This window comes from Xyrauchen texanus, chromosome 6, assembly GCF_025860055.1.
Source record: "Xyrauchen texanus isolate HMW12.3.18 chromosome 6, RBS_HiC_50CHRs, whole genome shotgun sequence".
NCBI lineage: Eukaryota > Metazoa > Chordata > Actinopteri > Cypriniformes > Catostomidae > Xyrauchen > Xyrauchen texanus.
The window spans coordinates 28,523,778-28,542,865 of record NC_068281.1 but is presented as its reverse complement, the minus strand read 5'-3'; the positions used below and the strand labels follow the sequence as shown (position 1 = coordinate 28,542,865).

The 19,088-nt window shown below is 37.7% G+C and overlaps 2 protein-coding genes across 11 annotated transcripts in view; one reads left to right on the top strand and one right to left on the bottom strand.

Moving 5' to 3' along the window:
• The window catches only part of kif1ab (kinesin family member 1Ab), a 43,776-nt gene extending 32,012 nt beyond the window's left edge, over positions 1-11,764 (bottom strand). For 5 of the 10 annotated variants that reach the window (XM_052128527.1, XM_052128530.1, XM_052128529.1 and 2 more), the window contains exons 1-19: positions 11,485-11,764; positions 7,654-7,785; positions 6,224-6,297; positions 5,861-6,040; positions 5,697-5,762; positions 5,369-5,547; positions 5,052-5,163; positions 4,721-4,798; positions 4,541-4,606; positions 4,406-4,423; positions 4,242-4,320; positions 4,024-4,102; positions 2,615-2,757; positions 2,352-2,390; positions 1,551-1,684; positions 1,386-1,465; positions 1,216-1,291; positions 1,059-1,138; positions 32-222 (exon numbers count right to left, since the gene is read on the bottom strand). In XM_052128527.1, coding sequence (XP_051984487.1) covers positions 32-222; positions 1,059-1,138; positions 1,216-1,291; positions 1,386-1,465; positions 1,551-1,684; positions 2,352-2,390; positions 2,615-2,757; positions 4,024-4,102; positions 4,242-4,320; positions 4,406-4,423; positions 4,541-4,606; positions 4,721-4,798; positions 5,052-5,163; positions 5,369-5,547; positions 5,697-5,762; positions 5,861-6,040; positions 6,224-6,297; positions 7,654-7,759 — 1,780 coding nt within the window. In that variant the 5' untranslated portion in view covers positions 7,760-7,785; positions 11,485-11,764. Of the gene's footprint in view, positions 1-31; positions 223-1,058; positions 1,139-1,215; positions 1,292-1,385; positions 1,466-1,550; positions 1,685-2,351; positions 2,391-2,614; positions 2,758-4,023; positions 4,103-4,241; positions 4,321-4,405; positions 4,424-4,540; positions 4,607-4,720; positions 4,799-5,051; positions 5,164-5,368; positions 5,548-5,696; positions 5,763-5,860; positions 6,041-6,223; positions 6,298-7,653; positions 7,830-11,484 lie in introns of all 10 variants that reach the window. The other 5 variants (XM_052128531.1, XM_052128536.1, XM_052128534.1 and 2 more) reach the window with 2 other exon arrangements.
• Positions 11,765-15,094: 3,330 nt separating this feature from the next.
• Positions 15,095-18,847, top strand: agxtb (alanine--glyoxylate and serine--pyruvate aminotransferase b). The gene is made up of 11 exons (XM_052127813.1): positions 15,095-15,397; positions 15,544-15,736; positions 15,825-15,889; positions 16,439-16,539; positions 16,934-17,004; positions 17,125-17,209; positions 17,317-17,415; positions 17,506-17,575; positions 17,919-18,014; positions 18,109-18,237; positions 18,326-18,847. Exons 1-11 carry the CDS (start codon positions 15,146-15,148, stop codon positions 18,431-18,433), a joined length of 1,269 nt encoding a protein of 422 aa, XP_051983773.1. The 5' UTR covers positions 15,095-15,145; the 3' UTR covers positions 18,434-18,847.
• Positions 18,848-19,088: the final 241 nt, after the last annotated feature.

Here is a 19,088-nt window from a genome sequence, read left to right as displayed (position 1 = left end):
GCCACAGCTGTCCTAGAATTGAAAGACGTACCTGATCTGAGAATAGTGGGCTCTGTAACTCTCTTCCCATTAACGTAAGTCTCGGCTCCCTCACAGGGCTCTAGGACCACTGTTCCCTCTCCTGAGGCATTAGTGCTACTTGTGAAGATACAGTGTTCGTCTTCAATGAAATGACCACTTAGGACAATGTCCTGCCGACTGCTGGCATCCTCACGGCCAACCCTACAGAGGAAAATATGCGGCCCATATTTCAGGGAAAATAGCCTTTTCTCAGAAGTCCATTAAGCAAAAATACAAGCAAATCAAAAACATCAACTGATATTGAGAATCCATTATAACTATTATTCAGCATCCTAAATATCAAGCGTTACTTAAAGGTAAAAAGTGTACATTTTTCAAAGTTAAAATATGTTTTCTAGCTTAAATGTGCACTCAGTAATTTTTCCCACATTAAAATTTGTTTTAATTTTAACTAAAGAAATCAATAGTAATTTTGAAACAAATGTAAAATATCATGACCACTTAAATGAGATGAAGACACAGGTCACATCAATAACACTATTAAAGCTGTTTTATTCTACATGCAGAGAGTCCCCTCATGGGGGCAGCCATGTTTGGATCACATGACCATATGTTTGGAACATATGATCATATGTTGGAGCCAAATACTTCTTGCTTATCTATCTGTGAATAGTATGTATGCTAATGATGCTAATGGCATCAGTAACTGAAAACTATTGTTTGTGAATGATGCTACATATATGCCCCTAGGTGTAAGTATAAGAAAACACATTGAAAAACTATTGAGTCCCAACCCCTCCATTCATTTTTAAATGTAAATATTGTAGCTCTGTGATGCTATCAAACATTGCTTTGTATGTTTGAGCATCCTGACCAGTCCTATATAGCGACATTGGCTCAACCAATGGAGAGTGTTTAGGGCAGGATTAACCTATGGCAGACAGGGGGAGTATTCATTATTCTTGCAATTCCGGGTGTACTTGGTGCACAGAAATAACACACTTTACTTTTAAGTTGTGAATACACTAAATTCTTACTTGGTGATTCCGTCTTTAATGTAGTACAATAGGCACTCAGACATCAGTGGATCTTCATTCAGATTGACCAGGTGAGGTGTCTGAAATAAACCTTAATCATAAACAGAAGCATTTGACCTAATTGGCTTCCTTTAAGTACTCTTAAATATCTCCAAACCTTCTTAGGAGAAAAGACTCCAACTGTTCCTCCATCTTCCCTCATTGCCACACCCATTTCAGCCAAAAGTGCCTCCCTAATGGGAACAGAGCATGCTTAACAATATTTTTTGCTAAAAAAGTATAAAACTTAAACAATTTAAGATAAAAGCTCTCCCAGGGGTCTCCAACCTTTCCATCCTAATGGCCTCTGTGCGGCGAAGTTTCTCTTCCCAAGTTTCATTGAGTTCTGCAATTATCTTCTCAGTTTCCTAGTTGGACAAGAAGTCAGCATTAACAAGATCAGCAAAGGCCCTTATTAATTTATCAAACACATCCAATCATCATCCCTCTCACCTTCAGCCTCTCAATAGCTTCCTCACTTCCCGGACTGAACATGATTCGATCATGCAGGCTGCTGATGGAGCCAGCTCGGCTTGACAGGGCAGAGAGAGAAGGGGAGGGACTCATCCCTGTCATGGCATTGGTCACTGTGGAGAAATCACCTCTTTGATTGACAGCCTGGACCCTATTGATATTAGTCTTGAAATTGGACAAGTCTGACCAAGAATTGGGAACAACAGGTTGGAAAGTAAAAGGAGAAAGTTGTGGTGAGAGAAAAGGATAACCATGGAAACAGAGAAGAAGGGAAATGAGGAAGAGTAGAAAGTGTCAAAAATAAGGGTTAAAAGGCTAATTAAATTATAAAGCTGCAGGGTGGACTGCATAAACTGAGGACTTCAAATGCTGCTCAGTTAGTATTATCAATCAAGTCAACCAGGATATTAACCAGCCTCTTCTGCATGCCTCAAATTCTTTTGAGCATCTCAACCATGCTTGAGATAATGAGCATGGAGATGAATTGAACACTCAATGTAATACTGATCTGTAAATGCACAGACAGCATGGATGGCCAAGCCAGCTACAGATGACCATATGCGCCTGCTTCACTTAAACCCCAAGCAAAATGCTATAGCACCTTTGGACCATCAGAGCAATAGTAGTGCGAACAATAACTGTATTGTTCCTTAATTAGTTTCATTTAAACTGATTAGTGAAAACTATATGACATTTAAAAAGCAAAGAGACTTTGGTGGTCCAGAGATTCCTGCTTTGGCTATTGAAAGCTGCAAAGCATTAGGTTGACAAAATACACACATTTGAGAGCAGGTATCCCAGGACCTTGCGCCCGAAATGCTAAAAGAAACAGAGAGAAAAGACAAATCCTTAAGACACATTCCCAGAGCTGTGTCTGACTCTCAGGTTTCTGATAACACCGGTGTCATAAAATGTTTGTGGTACTCATAGGGTCATTCTCCTGAGAAGGTTTACATTATAGTGTAAATCAATAATTATACGGAGAGTCAAAAATATCTAGATTTTTACTTTGAAGCGTATTAGTGTAAGTGGTGGTGCCTCACTCTCAATGATGTCTCCAAGACCTTGAGCGTAGAGCAGATCCTTCAGACGTGCCACTTCGTCTTTCAGCTCACGCACCAGGCGGTTGTTGGGGTCTTCGTTGATGACGGCGTTGCATCGGATCTGCTTGGCACGATCAGCATACCTGTGGAAGGTGATATTGCAATTAAAACCATCAAAAGTAGTTTTTGAACATCCCAAATAAGACCTGTATCCACCAGTATTCAGACCTGCTAAAAAAGACTAACACTGTTGTTCACCAGCATAAGTTGGATTTAGGATGTTCGTGCCCAGCATGGGTTAACACTGTTGGTCACTAGCATAAGTTGGGTTTAGGATGTTTGTGCCCAGCATGTGATGCTGGTGTGCCGAAGTTCCCATCAGGCTTCTTCACTGGCTTAACCGGCAAGATTTCACTGGTCAATCAGCTCCACCAGAAAAGCCATCCTGGTCAACAAGCTTTATCAACACCCAAAACCAGCTTAAACCAGCATGGGAATGCATGCTGATCTAAGCTGGTCTTTTCTGCAGGGGAGTGCCATCATTTGCTCCTAAGGTTCCTTAAGTAAAAGAGCGCAACAGTGCCCGCTAGAGGTTGCATAGTCTACTAGACTACAACTAAAATAGTCTACGCGTGACGCTCTGCTAAACAACACAACACATCAACAACAATTGTAGACATTCTCTGTATCTGTATTGCACAAGTGCATAGCATTGTATCAACATGGATAATGTTGATAACATTCCATAGAATCCACAGATAAAGATGACACAAATTCAACTCGACTAATGGGCTCGACTAGTCGACTATTAAAAATCAGTAGTTGTGCAACCCCAAGTGCCCACCCACTTTTCAGCTGTCATAGTTCCAGAAGTGTTTTTCCCATTCATTTTATCCCAAAGTGATTTCATAAAAGTCTTAATAAAAGTGTTCTAAGCCATGAACCAGCTCTGAGGTGAATCACAATATTACTCTATACTGAAGCTTTGATTTGTAGCAAAAGAATTTAGAAAATTGGACAAACAGACCAAGGTACAAGACTGTGCACTCAACATTGTGAGGGAATGAACTAAAATCCCATTAAGCACTGTAATGATGTAATCCAATTAAAAACAATGGAAATATATAAAACTTTTGTTTTTAAGTTATTAATTCTAAGTATAGAAACAATATATTATAAGTATATTGCAAAATATTCATACATATAAATGTATAAGTAGTTTGAGAGTGTAAGGAGACAGATTCGCTTGTGTCATTCACAGTGCGTAATTGGAGTGGGTGGTCACTGCAGAGCTTGTTTTCTGCAATTCTGATGGTTCGATCTTTCACTTTAGAATTCACTGATGAAATTCCTCTATTAAACACTTTTTTAATCAAGTTAAAATATAAACATTATGTGGTGGTCCTTACCTGAGTGTGCTGAGTGTCTCATCATAGTTAATGTCAGCAGGGCTCAGAGCTGCTACCATGGCAGTACGAGAGTTTCCTCCTAATTAATTAAACAAAAGGTAATCTTCAGGAACTTAACACAGCAAAAATGACTCTAGACCCATTATGGCATGAATTAACATGTAGAGTTCAATGTTTATTGGAACAACAGTGTATGAAAGATGCACAATGGTTCATACCGAGGTTTTCCCTCAGCAGCCAGGTCAGAACTGAGTCTCTGTAAGGAATAAAGCTCTCCACTTTCTTCTTCTTTTTGTTCTGTATGGAAAATACAGCAGTGTCAGTTGTCATTCTATAGTTGTAGTGCTGACAATTAGCAGAGAAAGATTAAGATGATCCTCACCTTGTTTGGTGCAAAGTCCTACAACACAACAAAATAAATGTTTAAGTTTCAAATGTTTCCAACTTTTATATGTGAAAATTAATGTTTCCAGTCAATTGCTGTTAGTTAAGGTCATTATTTGCATATAGTTCTTACCATCTCAGCCAAAGCAGAGATAACTTTACCCAGTGTTGTTAAAGATTTGTTGATATTGGCTCCTTCCTATAGAAGGGGCAAGGGGGACAGAGTTTATCATGTCATTAGCCATTCATGAGAGCTGAGGGACAAATTGAAATGACAAACTGAAACTTAGTTATGCACTTAAAAAAGACCTACCTTCAGTCTAGTGCCTTTAGCTCCAGTAGAATCGGCCCTCTCACTTCCTGCCAAGTCGACTAGGCTGATTTTGCTGACCTGGTTCCAAATGGAAATGATGTCTCAGAACAGTAATGTACTCTAATGCTCATGCAAGCAAATTCATCCTCTGTCAAACTACCAGCATCCATCTAAAATGCTCTTACTACATACAATTCGTTCACCTACATTTGCATTCTAGTCTAGTCTGTTTCTGAAAAGGCACTAACAATTTCTCACACAGAGCAATGCAAGTGCTAAACACTGTTCCACACATGTAGGCCTACTCAGTAAGACAGAGAGGATGCTGTACCTTTTCAGAGGTGTTGTCTGTTTCACCATCATGTCGTTTCTGGGTGAAGATGATGTTGAAAACGGCATGAGAGCGGCTGCTGGTCTCATTCATATTTGTGGCCGCCACAGTCCTGAGGAAAGATAGTATGCTAAGCAAAATACAGCGGCAGAATTCAAGCTCATTTTCTTCATGTGTCAAAAAAAGTTGGTTGTTTTTTAATAGTTGTTATGGTTTTGATTCCAACCATCACAAGCTCTCAAAAGACATTTATGAAAATAAACTCCTCATAGAGCTTATTTTTTGACCATTTTGTCACTAGAGACAGTAGAAAGTACCTGGCTTTGTTGCCAGAGTCCATTAAGTCCTGGATGTCATTGTAGGAGGTTACGGCTAGTTTTGACAGGTCCTCCACATATGGCCCCATCAGGGGATGCTCTCGCACACGCAGGTTCCCTTTGTTCTTTGGGTTCAGCAGATCCCTAACACGTTCACAGTAAATCTCCATATAACTCACCTGAAATAATAATAAGAAAATAATAATAATAAATAAAAAAAACAGATTACTGTAAGTCTTCACTTGCTGTACTGTCTATGGTGTCCTTTAAATAAATTCACTTTAATATTTTTCTGAAGTGAAGCATTCATGAAGGTTGATGCTCTTACCTCAACTGAGTATGACATGCTATTGACATTATTGTCACTGATCTTGGTAAACAGGTCCTCACATAGCTGTTAGAGAGAGATAGAGCATAAGCAGTATGTCTCCACAAAATATCAGCTATATTATAGGGAGTAATAGTCTCACAGACAGTATCAGAGTACAATACCAATGGAATGATGCCCTCTTGGTCTTTCTCTTGTTTGCCCATCATGGTGTAAGACTTTCCTGCCCCAGTCTGGCCATAGGCAAATATACACACATTGTATCCCTCAAAAGCATGCAGAAGCATTTCCTCCCCAATGTCTTTATACACCTGCTTTTGGCATGCATAGTTAACATCTTCTGGCTGTTGAAGACAGAAAGACAGAGAGAGAGAGAGAGAGAGAGAGAGAGAGAGAGAGAGAGAGAGAGAGAGAGAGAGAGCAGAGAGAGAGAGAACATCTGTCTTGATCAAAATTGATAATAAACAAATAACAATGTTGAGATGCATAAAAGGCACATTCACTGGGTGATATACCAAGAACCTCACCGTTGTATGTGACCAATAAGAATAGTCAAAGTTGAAGCTCTTGTTTTCCTTTGGTTGTTTAGGGTTTATGATTGCTAGAAAGCAAAGAGAACATGTCTATAAGAATCATTAAGGAATATACCAAACAAATGTATGAAACTGTTTTTCTCCTTGAAAATTAATTTGGGCATTGAAGGATTGTATAGAACCCATGATTTCTCAAATGGCAAAAGATGGTACTACAAACCACAGAAACATCATGAAGAGGAACTTAACTATTGCTGCAAAAATATTTATCTTTGTATACTCACATTCGACAATAAATAAAGATTGGAATATCTTTACCCACATAATCCAGGGGTTTTCAATGTGTGTCACGCTGCCCTTGCTCTTAAGTATCGTTACTTTCATTCAAAATCGACGCAGTCAGTGAAAATACACATCTCAAAACGTAAGGAACATGAAGTTTGTGCAATTTCTTCACCTCTGCCTTCTTGTTCTTATATGGTAGCAAGTGTGTTCACTGCACTACACTTACGAAAACAAAGACATTCTCCTGCATGCGCCATATTCAAATGGTTAAAGGGAAAGATTTGCATGGGTCTGTTCCTCACACAAAGCTATCGAATGGCTTCAGATGACTTGAAATATAGCGTAAAAGTGATACAATTTGGACTACATTTACAGTGCCTATATGTGCTTTTATAACATGGCTCTATCACAAGACTAACACAATCCTGAATTTTGCCATCCCTTGGGTTCTGGGAATGAGGTCAAGAACCACTCTGCATCCTCTTACCAGCACAAAGCAGTGCAGTGTGTCTGACCTCACACTCTGCATCAGCTGACTCTGTTTTCCCACTCACAGTGAAGGGAGTACAACAGGGCAGTTTACAGTTTTGTGGAGCTGCTCTAGAAATGTGGGCTGCAAGATGTCAGGTGCTGACAACAGAACACCAAACAGTTTAAAGAGCCCATACTTGACAAGTGCAGTTTTCTTTATGTGTTGATGTATTTCCTATTAAACAAAAAGCTTTAGTGGGACATAAGGCTTGTCCCTTAAAAAAAGGCAATAGGTCTGGGGGGGACAATTTTATTCTAGCGTGCATTTGTTTGAACAAAAAATTGTGAAGTGCATGAGTCATTAATATTTTTGTTCCATTTTCCTGAAAGAGAAAGACCATTTTTAATGTCTATATCGGTTCAAATCTGTTACTAATAGTCATGGAATAACAACCAAACCTAGAGATGCACTTATATTCTCTCTCATTGAGGTGCTGATGAGAGACTGTAGGAATAAATATTTAATTATAATCATAAATTATTATTAGAGTACACTAATTGCACACTGGCAAGCATCTCTCACTCAAAACGATTTCACAAACTGAGGTAAAAGAGTTTAAATGATCAGTGAAAATAACCGAAAAGAGATATTTTGAAAGAGCACTCACTGGTTGTGTTGCCTGACATCTGGATGATACACTTGCTATCTTTTCCAATCTCTCGTGAATTGAAGGGACGAACCCTCACGGCTACTTTCACCGAGGCTCCTGCCATGGTGTCTGAGTGATACAGCACAGGATCTGATGAGACAAAACCCAGCCAGGAATCAGAGGCCACCTACCACCTATAGAAATAAACACTGGCATGTATGTTTTGGAATTTCAAATGAATGAGAAAAACAGCAGAGTTTAGATTTTTCCTTGAATGTATTTTGTACCACAAGCACAATTAAATTATCCATGGTCTGGCAAGAAGGGACAGCGGCACAGAATTGGAAGTACAGTACAGATATAAAAAGGCAACGAGCAAAACTCAAAAAAATTCTGTGATCCTAAAACCAACTCTTCTTTAGATAAATTTAGCTTGAAATGTGTTAAGGCCTACACTTTAGATTTAGCAGCTCAGCAATTCACTTAAAGAGATCATTAAGAAAAATCCCAATAAATCTGATCATGTGATTGAACTGGCTAAGGCATAGATAATCTAATTAATTAATGGGGCTCTCTGAGATCCAGACCATGACTCATCGGGACTTAATCCCATTCTATAGATTACCGTCCAGTGGATATGGCCATGTGAACTCATAACCTCTTTGTGTGAATAGTGTGTCAAACTAGCTGGATAGGAATTCAGACTACAGATTCATTAAAAGAATCAAGGAGCCTGTTCAAATTAGACTTCAATATAGGCAAAATTCAGATATATTAGGCAGACAAATCAAGGCAAGACAAATACAAAACAGTAATCTTAAGAAATCACTGAAACAAAACCAGGCAGAAGATCAATGGCCATGACCATCCCTGGTAAAAATGTATCAAGATGAATGACCATCCTGTTCCAGGCGGTTTTACACTTGTTAGTACTGGTTTAGTGTTGGTCTAACTGGTGGATCTGAATAGAACAAGATGTTCACCAGCAAAACATACTGATCACCCAGCAAGGTTTATCTGATGATGCTGGTTGACCATGCATTCTCACTGGTAAAGCAAGTTAAGAAGCCTGGCTGGGACCCCACCCATGGTGGGGACAAACAATAAAATCACAACATAGCCTGGTGACCAATAGTGCTCTTTTTTTTTTTTTTTAACAGGGATGACCATGAGAATTAATGTCAAAATTACACTGGCAAGACTTTACAAAGAGAAAATGAAATATAATTTATCATACAGGACAATATACTAGACAAACAGGATAGTTCTGAGTGTTTTCACTTCACTAGTTTTAGAGTTCAGTCGAGGGTTGCCTTTGGTGGTATGGAGACCTTGGAGTTTTGTATATTATTTTCTCTTGTGTAACCCACTTCCACTGCAGAAATTAAAATAAAAAATGAACAGAGTGTTTAGTGAATTTCATTGGGCTTGTCTGACAGCTGGAATAAATGGAGTTAGAAGTATAAGCCTATTGCAGATCAGTCAACGATACCACTCCTTTGTCGTAACAATAAGATATTTTGAATAGCCAATTAGATCTGCAAGATATAAGCTTAAGTTTTCAAAAACTGTGATCATCAATAAGAATAATGTAGCCTACTGTTCACTGGAGCCCATTTTGACGTGTATACAATATCTTTGGATAGTGTATCTTAGCACAGAATTATATGTGGACCATACACACTTTATGACAAAAACACGATGAAAGGAGTGATGCTCTAATGTGCTTCTGTGAACACGCTCCTCATAAAGCAAATTAATGCATAGATCATAGTAGGCCTACTCCTTTTCACTCAAAGCGTTCTGATAACAAATCGAGAACTAGAGATTATATTAGAAAATTGATGCAACCACAACATCGTCTTAAACCCAATCACTGTTTTTACTGTAATACACAGAAAAAGAAAAAAGAAATCTATATCACACACTGGAGCAAAGCAGTATAAAGAGCATGGTCTTTTTTTATATATATGAATGAATGAATGTTCTAGTTGAAATGACTCTCCTGCCACACTTAGAGCTGAATAAATAATGATTAATTGTAATATGGGCTACTAAACAATACTGTATATATGTGCGTGCGTGCGTGCGTGCGTGCATCCATGTGTGTACGTATGTATACTGTATATAAACTGTATATAGCATATTAAAAATGATGTTCGTGTCAGTGACGTCACATAGCCCATAATAAAACTGCCCTACTGTGGATCTAGTTAGGCCATTAATTTGAAAGGCTGTAAAAAAAAAAAAAAAAAATCTGCTTCCTCTGAATTGGATTTAAGCTATATGTAAAATATTGAATAGGCCTATAGCATGGTTTCGATTATAGTGTTAAATGGTGTTAAGAATTGTCCAAGTCCCCAGTCTGTTTACATACGAATTTCATATAGATATGAACTTATAATGGACAGTTATTAATAGTACAGTTAATGAAATACATTTTAAGCTACTTCAGGTTCCCAACATGATGGGGAAAACATGACATCTATGTAACCCAAAGCCAAAAATAATGAAAGTGTAAAAAGAAAATGAATGTCCATGACATGATTTAAAATGGGATAAGGATACATTTGGGCAAATTGAGTCTTGTTGGTAGACGGTTTTATAATTCAAATGAAAAATCATATATTAGTACGCATTACAGCGCATTGAGTAGCAGAATGTTGTTTACCACAGCCATGATAGCCTACTGTATTGTCTATACGGGAAATGGCTGCCCTGTCAGCCTCTACAATCATGAATCAGCTGTGATGGACGAGCATTTGCGTCACCTTAAGCCTACCCGTCAAAACAAACGCAATTGAGGCCATTTGAACTGTCACTATATCCGCGGATGACAAGCAGCTATCCTAAAGCATGGCTATCCTATATAAATATACAGTATATATATCTAGATAGATTTAGGACTACCACTGCGTACTATAGACGCTGAGATGCAGCAGTACTAGCAACCAATGCGCACAAGAAAGCGCCGCGACAAACTATTACACTACAATCAACGAAAGGTTCTACACTGCTGCATTATAAACGACATCGCTCGCTTATGTGCTGTAAATAACAGCATCGTTGATTACAATTGGGTGCGGTTAAGTTTTAGTCGCGTCGCTGCCAATGTACATGGGCTGTAGAGGAACACTGACTCGTCTGTTAGGCTATTATGGGAATATTTTCTCTGTATCATCCAGAGAATAGTACCCAAACAGCATGCAGCATTTCATATTGCATTTGTAATATTATGGGTAAAGTGTCTCCTGGTCTACACTGAGAAACATTAGTGTAGATATGCCCTCCCTATGTTCCATTAAATATATGCTATATTATATTCATAGACAATAATTGGTGCCATTTGTACCTTAATAATAATATATTTTGGACTGAGTGAATGTTCTGTTCTATATAAAAATGAATACTTCTGAATGGAAAATAAGGCCCACTTCATCACATGGCCTCACCCTGATAATGTAAACAGGCATATATGCATCATTCAGCACTGTAGCCATCCTTAGGACTGTAAGTACATGTAATTAAGACTGAAAAATAATACATTAAATGTCCATATAGCCTATATAAAATGATATTTATAATATATAAATGTCACAGCATAAGACTATTATTACTGTACACAAAGATGTCACGTCATCTTTTTTATGACAGTTTTTCTTTTAAAGTAATTTCTCTAAGATTTTTGTTGATTTTAGCTCACTGTTTTGTATTTCAAAAGCCTTGGTGCAGCTTGCCAGACTAGACAACAGCGGGATAGTGCACCACCCTCCCTGTTCTCACAACAGACATGAAATCCCCTGTTATAAAAACATAAATCAAACAAGCAGAAATCAAGCCCTCACCTACCTGATTCCTGATAACAATATCCTTTTGAGATTGTGGACAGCAGTGGGTTATTCCATCAAGCTTACTTCTTTTATCCGCAGTCCTCTGTTATTTGTTTTTGCTGTAGGCTCTCAGCCTCTCCCTAGTTCAGCAACATCAATGCAGGTGGAGCCTCCACTGGCAAGACCATCAGACTGAGGGAGTCTGGCTTTGCCTGGCCTGGTACGCAGTGGTGCGTCAGGGAGGGGGTGTGCAGGATGAGAGGAGGGAAGGGATAATGTGTTGAGAGAGGAAGGGAGAGTGTTTCTTCAGCCTAACACAAAATGGCTCTTATGGTGGAGCCAAGGATGCTGATCAGCCGTGAGATGCTGATGACATCACTGTGGGAGTTAGCAGCACTGATGCAGCACAAGGAGTGGGAGGGTGAGAGAGAGGAGGGGAGGGAGGAAAAGAGTCGTAAGAAGGGTGTCATAACAGCATCATCATAGAACATTGTGTAAAACATCCATGGTCATGGATTTCCTTGCATGTCTGTAATAATAAACCACAGTATTAAAAACACCAAGAGCTCAATTTCTGATCTAAGCTCAGTCAGTCGGCCCAGAAACTCATACATAACACGATAAGAAGGACTCGGTCATTAAGAACAAATGAGGCTTCCAGCTGTGCTTATGCAAGGACTAGAAACAACTTAGACAGCTGCACAAATATAGACTTAAACAGGGCCATTATGAGGAAATATTGTCCCAGGCCCAGCAACAAGGATGCCCCAGTAAGGTCCTCTATGTCAGGGGTTCAGACTGGGGTCCGGCGATTCAGGGTTGTCTGTGGGTAATTTTAGATAAATATATACTGTAAGTATTCATCACTCCTTCCTTGCAATATATATATATATGTATATATATATATATATATATATATATATATATATATATATATATATATATATATATATATATATATGCTCATAAAATGCGTATGAACATGTTTGTATTGTATTTTTCTAAAGTTTTTCATCGCCACTGTTCTTGGCTTGCTCATGGGTTGCTATTTCCTGTAACTGAACATAATTATTGCAAAAGGTGCCATACAAATAAAGTACATTTTAGTATTGGATAAAGAAATCTGTTTAAAAAAGGGTATGCTGTTAATTTAAAGAAAATATTTTTTAGATAACATTATAATATTTTTTGTTTTGTTTTGGCTTTAGTACAATGACAAATAAAAACCTTTTTTTTTTTTTTTTTTTGGAAACAACTTGTATTTATAATATCATATGTAATAAATAAATGGGTCGGAATATATGAAAATATGCCTTTATAGTTTAGAAAAGTGTCTCTGGCAAGAGGAAAATATTTAGGAACCCTCGAATTGAAAAGATTGAAAAAAAAACCTGAAATAACTTATTCATAGAGCCTGGGCATGGAGGTGTCTGGTCCACCCATTACAATGTTTAATCACATGTGCTGTTTAAGCACATTTAATTACATTGTTTTTATATTTTATATAGCATCTTAGAAATGTATTCAATGTCTATATTACTCTAAATTAACTGTATCTGTATTGGTCATTCTAAATATATATTGTAATCAAGTCAAATTAGTTAATGTAATAACTTCCATGGACTGCAATGGTCTTGGTAGAACAGCCCCACCTGCTGGACATCTGACATCATTCTGTCCACTTGAATGACTTAAGTGGATGTCGATTAGACATCTCCTGTCCTGACAAACAAATACTTTTGTGTAATTAGTTTTTAAATTGTAGTAGTGTAATAGGGTCAAGGCCAATTAAGTTATAATGACACATGATGTCTGTCTAGACCTCTCATTAGTCAATAATGTTACATCAAAGTGCATGTCCTCTTACACAAAAGCAAGGCAAGATTTAAGTTCCATCTGCAACCAGTTCTGTCCCGTCCTGTGCACAAGGTCCACTGTGTGTGTGAAGTGGGTGTTGAGCCCCTCCACAGTGCAAAGGGCACATGAGGGTAAACATTGTGCTTACACTTATTTACCGTTTAGACTAATTATTTACTGCAGTTTAAGTGGTAGAGGCTGGTGCTCTGGTCAAAGTCCCTGCTCTGACATAAGCATCTGCTTCCTCTGACACACAACTAGTGTGTTTTAGGAGAATCACTGTGTTCTGGTCAGGAACGTTTGTACAAAGTAGACATTTTATTACTAGGAACATGCATGACAATGGGAACAGCATGATCTTGCCATGTTCAAGACTTATTACGGTCATAGTCAAGTTTATTAAATCATCAATTAAACTTATTTAAAATGTCTTTAAATTCATAAAGTAGCAACCTAATCATGTTAATAAAAAAAACATTGCATAGAGCAATACATGTAGCTACAGCTAGACAGGTTTTGATTGTATTCTGCTGAGTCAGATGTCTAAATAGTGCATCTCAAGCAGTAATTCAGTTGAGCTTTAAAGTGGCTTTTAAGCCATTTTAAGCATTACTTAGATATTTGTTAAAAATATAAATAAATTAACCAGACAACGAAAAGATTATAAACTACCCTTTTGAACTCATCATCCACCATAATAACAAAAATAATCAAATTGAAGTCCTTTAAAAAACTAATAAATTAAATACATGTAAAAATCATCCTAAGATAGTGTATCAACATTAAAATGAGCTCCAGTGATTTTGTGTGTACATTAACATGCACAATAGATTCATGTGCAGTTCTGAGCGTGTGGGGAACATATGAAGCATGAGTTGAATGTACAAGTACGTCTATGTGTGTTTTGACTGACCAATCGGCTCTATTGAGAAGGTACACTCCTCCTTGGAGCTGGTAAACAAGTAGAGAATGAATGAATCAATAGAGCACATTGTAGAAAAAGAACGCATAACAAAACTCGGATGGATATTCATTTTTTTTATTTTTTATTTTTCTTTTATAAAACTGCAGTTTAGTTTTTAAGTACATAGTAAGTCATAGTGTTTTTCCTAGTTTTGAGCCTATCAAAACTGTGCATAAGATATGATGTCCTGAACTTTATATATAACATGGTTACTTTAAATTGATATTTATCCTAAAGGACTCTTCCAAACAAATAGATATTTGTTCAAAAGCAGGCAATATACACTAATACACTAATTCCATTTTTCTTTCTATCTGTAGTGAGCCAGATATAACTACAGGTTGTCAGCTTTTTCAAGCACTAACTGTATTAAACTTTAACAGTATTAGAATAATTTATCCCCATGCTGCAATCCATTTCAACCTCTAGTCTGCAACATATTCTTGTCTGGCAGCACATGGCATCTCAGCTCTGTGAAAAACGTTAAGATAAACACATGTCCCATGTGTAAGTGTGTTTTTGTGTTAGGTGAGAGGAAACAGAAATGATTGACTCTTAAGACTCAATCGACATAAGGACAAAAACATGCAGTCTTACATAATAACACTGAACAGATTATCCCTTCATCATTACAATCTCTGTCTATTTTGTTCTCTTGGTCATAACAGCCCTCCTATCTATCTGTAGACCGTTATACCTTGTTTGGAAGATGAAGGGCGGGGGCTTTTTTTTTGTGCCAAAAATGACGCATGTTGCTCTATGTTCCAGGGGTCGAAGACCCGTTTGTTTAAAATGTTGGACAAACGCAACGTTGTGTACACTTTCGCAGTCCCTCTGACGAACTGAAGCCTGAGGAAAGATGATTCCGAGGTCTGCTCTCTCCAGGTGCGCCCTCTTGGCGCACCAGTGGCCTTTGGAATGCGCGCTGTCCACCAAACACATCCACCGCGGGATGTCTTCAGTGACCATTCCTCCTCCAGCGTGCATGCTCCGGCCGCTCGAGGTCCCTTTCCGATACCTTTTTGGGCCAGGACCCTCTAATGTGCCGCCTCGTATTTTAGCGGCAGGAGGAAGACCTATAATAGGCCATATGCACACAGAAATGTTTGGGGTAAATTTTACGCTCCACTTTTACGCACACTAGCATTTTACAACCCTGATACATTGAAGTGTTGTTCTTAGCCTCTTTTATGTAACTTGGATACGTTAATGTAAGATTTTAACAGCAAATGTTCTTCTTTTTTTTTTTTTTGGTAGATTATGAATGATATCAAGAAGGGTATCCAGTACGCTTTTCAGACCAATAACAACATGACACTGGCCATGAGTGGTTCTGGCCACACCGCGATGGAGTGCGCAGTGTTCAACGTTGTGGAACCCGGTGAGAGTGTTCTCGTAGCCATCAATGGAGTTTGGGGAGAACGAGTCGCAGAAATTGCTGAACGGATGGGTACGGATCTAGTCTCAGTCCGTTATTATATAGAAATTCACCAACATCTATTGTACAGTGGATGACATATATTTTGTTTTTTCAACAGGTGCAAAGGTTCACACCTTGGTCAAAACACCTGGAGGACATTTTACAAATGAAGAAATTGAACAGGTAAAATCGTGCTTTGATGTGGCACTTACAAGACAGACTTCCATTGGAAATTGTCTGTAATAGCCTCCCCACATAGGAAGTAATATAAATACAAGGACATTACTGTTTTCTAATTACTTTTCAGTACAAAAACTAGTGTAGTGAATTACATTTCAAATTCTTGTAATCAGATTACAGTTACTGACTTTCAATTAATCACTTTTAGTTACTTTACATATCTAAAAAAATATATACTATATGTAGTCAATTTAAAACAGAATGATGTGCAAACAGGGAAAAAATATAGAAAAAAATTGTTGCTGTGAAGTGTTTTAGAAAGTAGCTTAAAAGTAATTAGCAATGTGATTGTGATTATTGTTTATATAAGTAATAAAAGTAATCAGTAAATTCAGTAATCTGATCAAATTTTTAGAGTAGTAATGAGGAATTTGTAGGGAATTCCTTTTTTTAAGTAACTTGCCCAACACTGCCTCCCCCATTGTAAATTATATGACTTTGTTAATAATAGAAAGGAAAATCCATACTCAATCAATGTCTATTATTCTACAGGCTCTGTCTAAACATAAGCCGGTTCTCTTCTTTCTCACACATGGAGAGTCGTCATCTGGTCTGGTGCACCCTGTTGACGGCATTGGCGATATGTGTCAGAAGTAAGAATATTCCGGAATCACTTTGTTTGTGAGGCTCAAGATTAGTGTGTGACTTGGACAAAAAAACAGCCTATGCTGAATGGCTGGTTTTAGATGGTCGGTTTAAAGGAGTTTTGAACTCAGTTTTTTAGATGGCCAGATTGATCGCAGATGGTAAAGCTAGTCTTAGTTGATCAGGCTGGTCTGGTTTCAGCTAGGAGGCAAGTCTGACCAGCTAAAAAGTGTTTAAAACACCTCTAAAACCAGCCAATTGAAGCGAAGGCTTTTTTTTTTTTTGGAGTGGGAAGGGGGTGTAAATCTACATTTATGAATGTTAATGTCTATAATGTCCATCACGTTTGTTAATGTGTGTAAGATATACATTACATAGTTTGAATTGGTTTCCTTTTTACAGATACAACTGTTTGTTCTTAGTGGATTCGGTGGCATCATTGGGAGCTGCACCACTTTTAATGGACCAACAAAGTGAGTGGAGGACAACTTAATGTAGATTAAATGTATCCAAGTGCATATTAAAATCTCTGTGTAAATGCCTGTGGCTTGGATTCAGTTACTTTACACAATTAATCCTGTTTTTCTTTGTAGATATTGATATCCTGTATACTGGGTCCCAGAAAGCCTTGAATGCACCTCCCGGGACAGCGCCACTTTCATTCAGTGAAAGAGCATGGTGAGGAGTGCATGAGTTTGTTTCACACAATATTATTCTAACACAAAGGGAATTTACCCTTTATATAGTCATATAACGTTATATATTTTCCCTCAAATGTGATATAGCCACAAGATGTTTAACAGGAAAACTAAGCCAGTATCCTACCTCCTTGACATGACACACTTGTCTAATTACTGGGGCAATGATGGCAAGCAAGATAGAATGTAAGTACTATATTACAAACACAAATTGATGCTCTTGCGAGATCTCAGTAAAAGATTGAGCTTGGATTTTCTAACTAAACTGTGTTCCAGATACCATCACACAGGACCTGTGTCTGGGTTCTTTTCCCTGAGAGAAAGTCTGTCCATTCTTGCAGAAACGGTAAAAATAGTGGCTAGATATGTAGATTTCGTCTTGTTTGACTCAAAGTAAACATTTACAGCATAGCCAGACATATTAATTCACTGTTACATGTTGGTTAACCTTTTAATCCTAAAGTCTTTAAATGATATGTGTGCCTACTGCTTTTTCCACAACTATGCATTTAGTTAAAACAAGAACTGTGTGGGTGCTTAAGATATATGAAATTATGTTAATGCATTTATCCGCTACTTTTCTAGGTTAATAATTGTTTATAATTATTAGATTTATGTATTGAATAAAGAATGAATTAACTGAGATATCCGATGTAATGGGGTTAATGACTCTATAATATTTGCTTAAGGGGCTTGAGAACTCATGGAGACATCATAAGGAAGTTGCCAAATATCTTTGGAAGGGCTTGGAAGACCTGGGCTTGAAGCTGTTTATCAAAGACAGGGTACAGTTATTATTGACTTCATGTGTTCTCTTTCAGGGTATACTGCTATTCTCAAAATAAATAAAGTGGTTAAATATTATTCTCCTTTCCAAAGGACTTGAGATTACCCTCGGTCACCACAATTGCCATCCCTGAGGGATATAACTGGAGGGAATTGCTAGCGTACATCATGAAGCATCACCAAATGGAGTTTACAGGAGGTTTGGGGCCCTCTGTTGGCATGGTAAGAAAAAGCTTGTCAACTAGCTTGTAGTTCATGACAATGCATTCAACTATGAGGCTGAATAATGATCCACTGAACTGATTTCTAGGTATTGCGGATCGGTCTTATGGGATACAACTGTAACAAGGCGAATGCTGCAATGGTTCTTGCAGCTCTTGAAGATGCTTTAAAGCACTGTCAAAAGACCAAAGCCTAAAGAGAGATAACACTGTAGAAGGCAATTATAGATGACTCATTAAAATAAATCTTTGTGTAAAGGCCTTCCACCATGATTCTAATGTTCAACAACAGAGGGCAAAAGACACAAGAAATGTAAAGGACCGGTTATTATGAACTGTATATGGTGCTTTAATCTAATGGTTGGTAAAATGTGAATTTGGAGTGAATTGTGTGAATTTTAAAATCACTTTTAAGCTTTTCCAGAAGAATTTGTAAAATGTTTTACAGAACAGTGTAAATCATGTCTCTATATCAGTCGAAACTAGTCAACACAGAACAGGCACATGTTGACACAAAAAGGGTTCCTCAGTGTCCTTTTTATATTTCAACAAGTATCACTCCAGTACTTGAATGACCCTCAAATAAACATAACTGAGAAATAAATCATTCATATAAATACAAAACTTGAGTTAACTATGGGAGTTTAATTACTGAGTAAACTACATGGTTTTATTGATGGCCATAACTCGACTTATTGACTAGCTTTGAATAACAAGATGCTTAATTAAATCAGTTAACAAAAACAACATCAAATTGGTAATAAATAGTGTTTTTTAGGACTTCATTTAACAATTCGTTTTACTGACAAAATTGTAGGACTTTGAACAATCTACATAAAGCCCCAAAAACTC

What these genes read in the sequence shown, in the direction of transcription:
- agxtb (XM_052127813.1), top strand. Translation starts at nt 15,146, where the DNA reads ATGATTCCGAGGTCTGCTCTCTCCAGGTGCGCCCTCTTGGCGCACCAG. An exon ending in ATTGGCGATATGTGTCAGAA is followed by an intron (nt 16,540 to 16,933) that starts GTAAGAATATTC and finishes TCCTTTTTACAG; the next exon opens with ATACAACTGTTTGTTCTTAG. An exon ending in TGTCCATTCTTGCAGAAACG is followed by an intron (nt 17,576 to 17,918) that starts GTAAAAATAGTG and finishes TATTTGCTTAAG; the next exon opens with GGGCTTGAGAACTCATGGAG.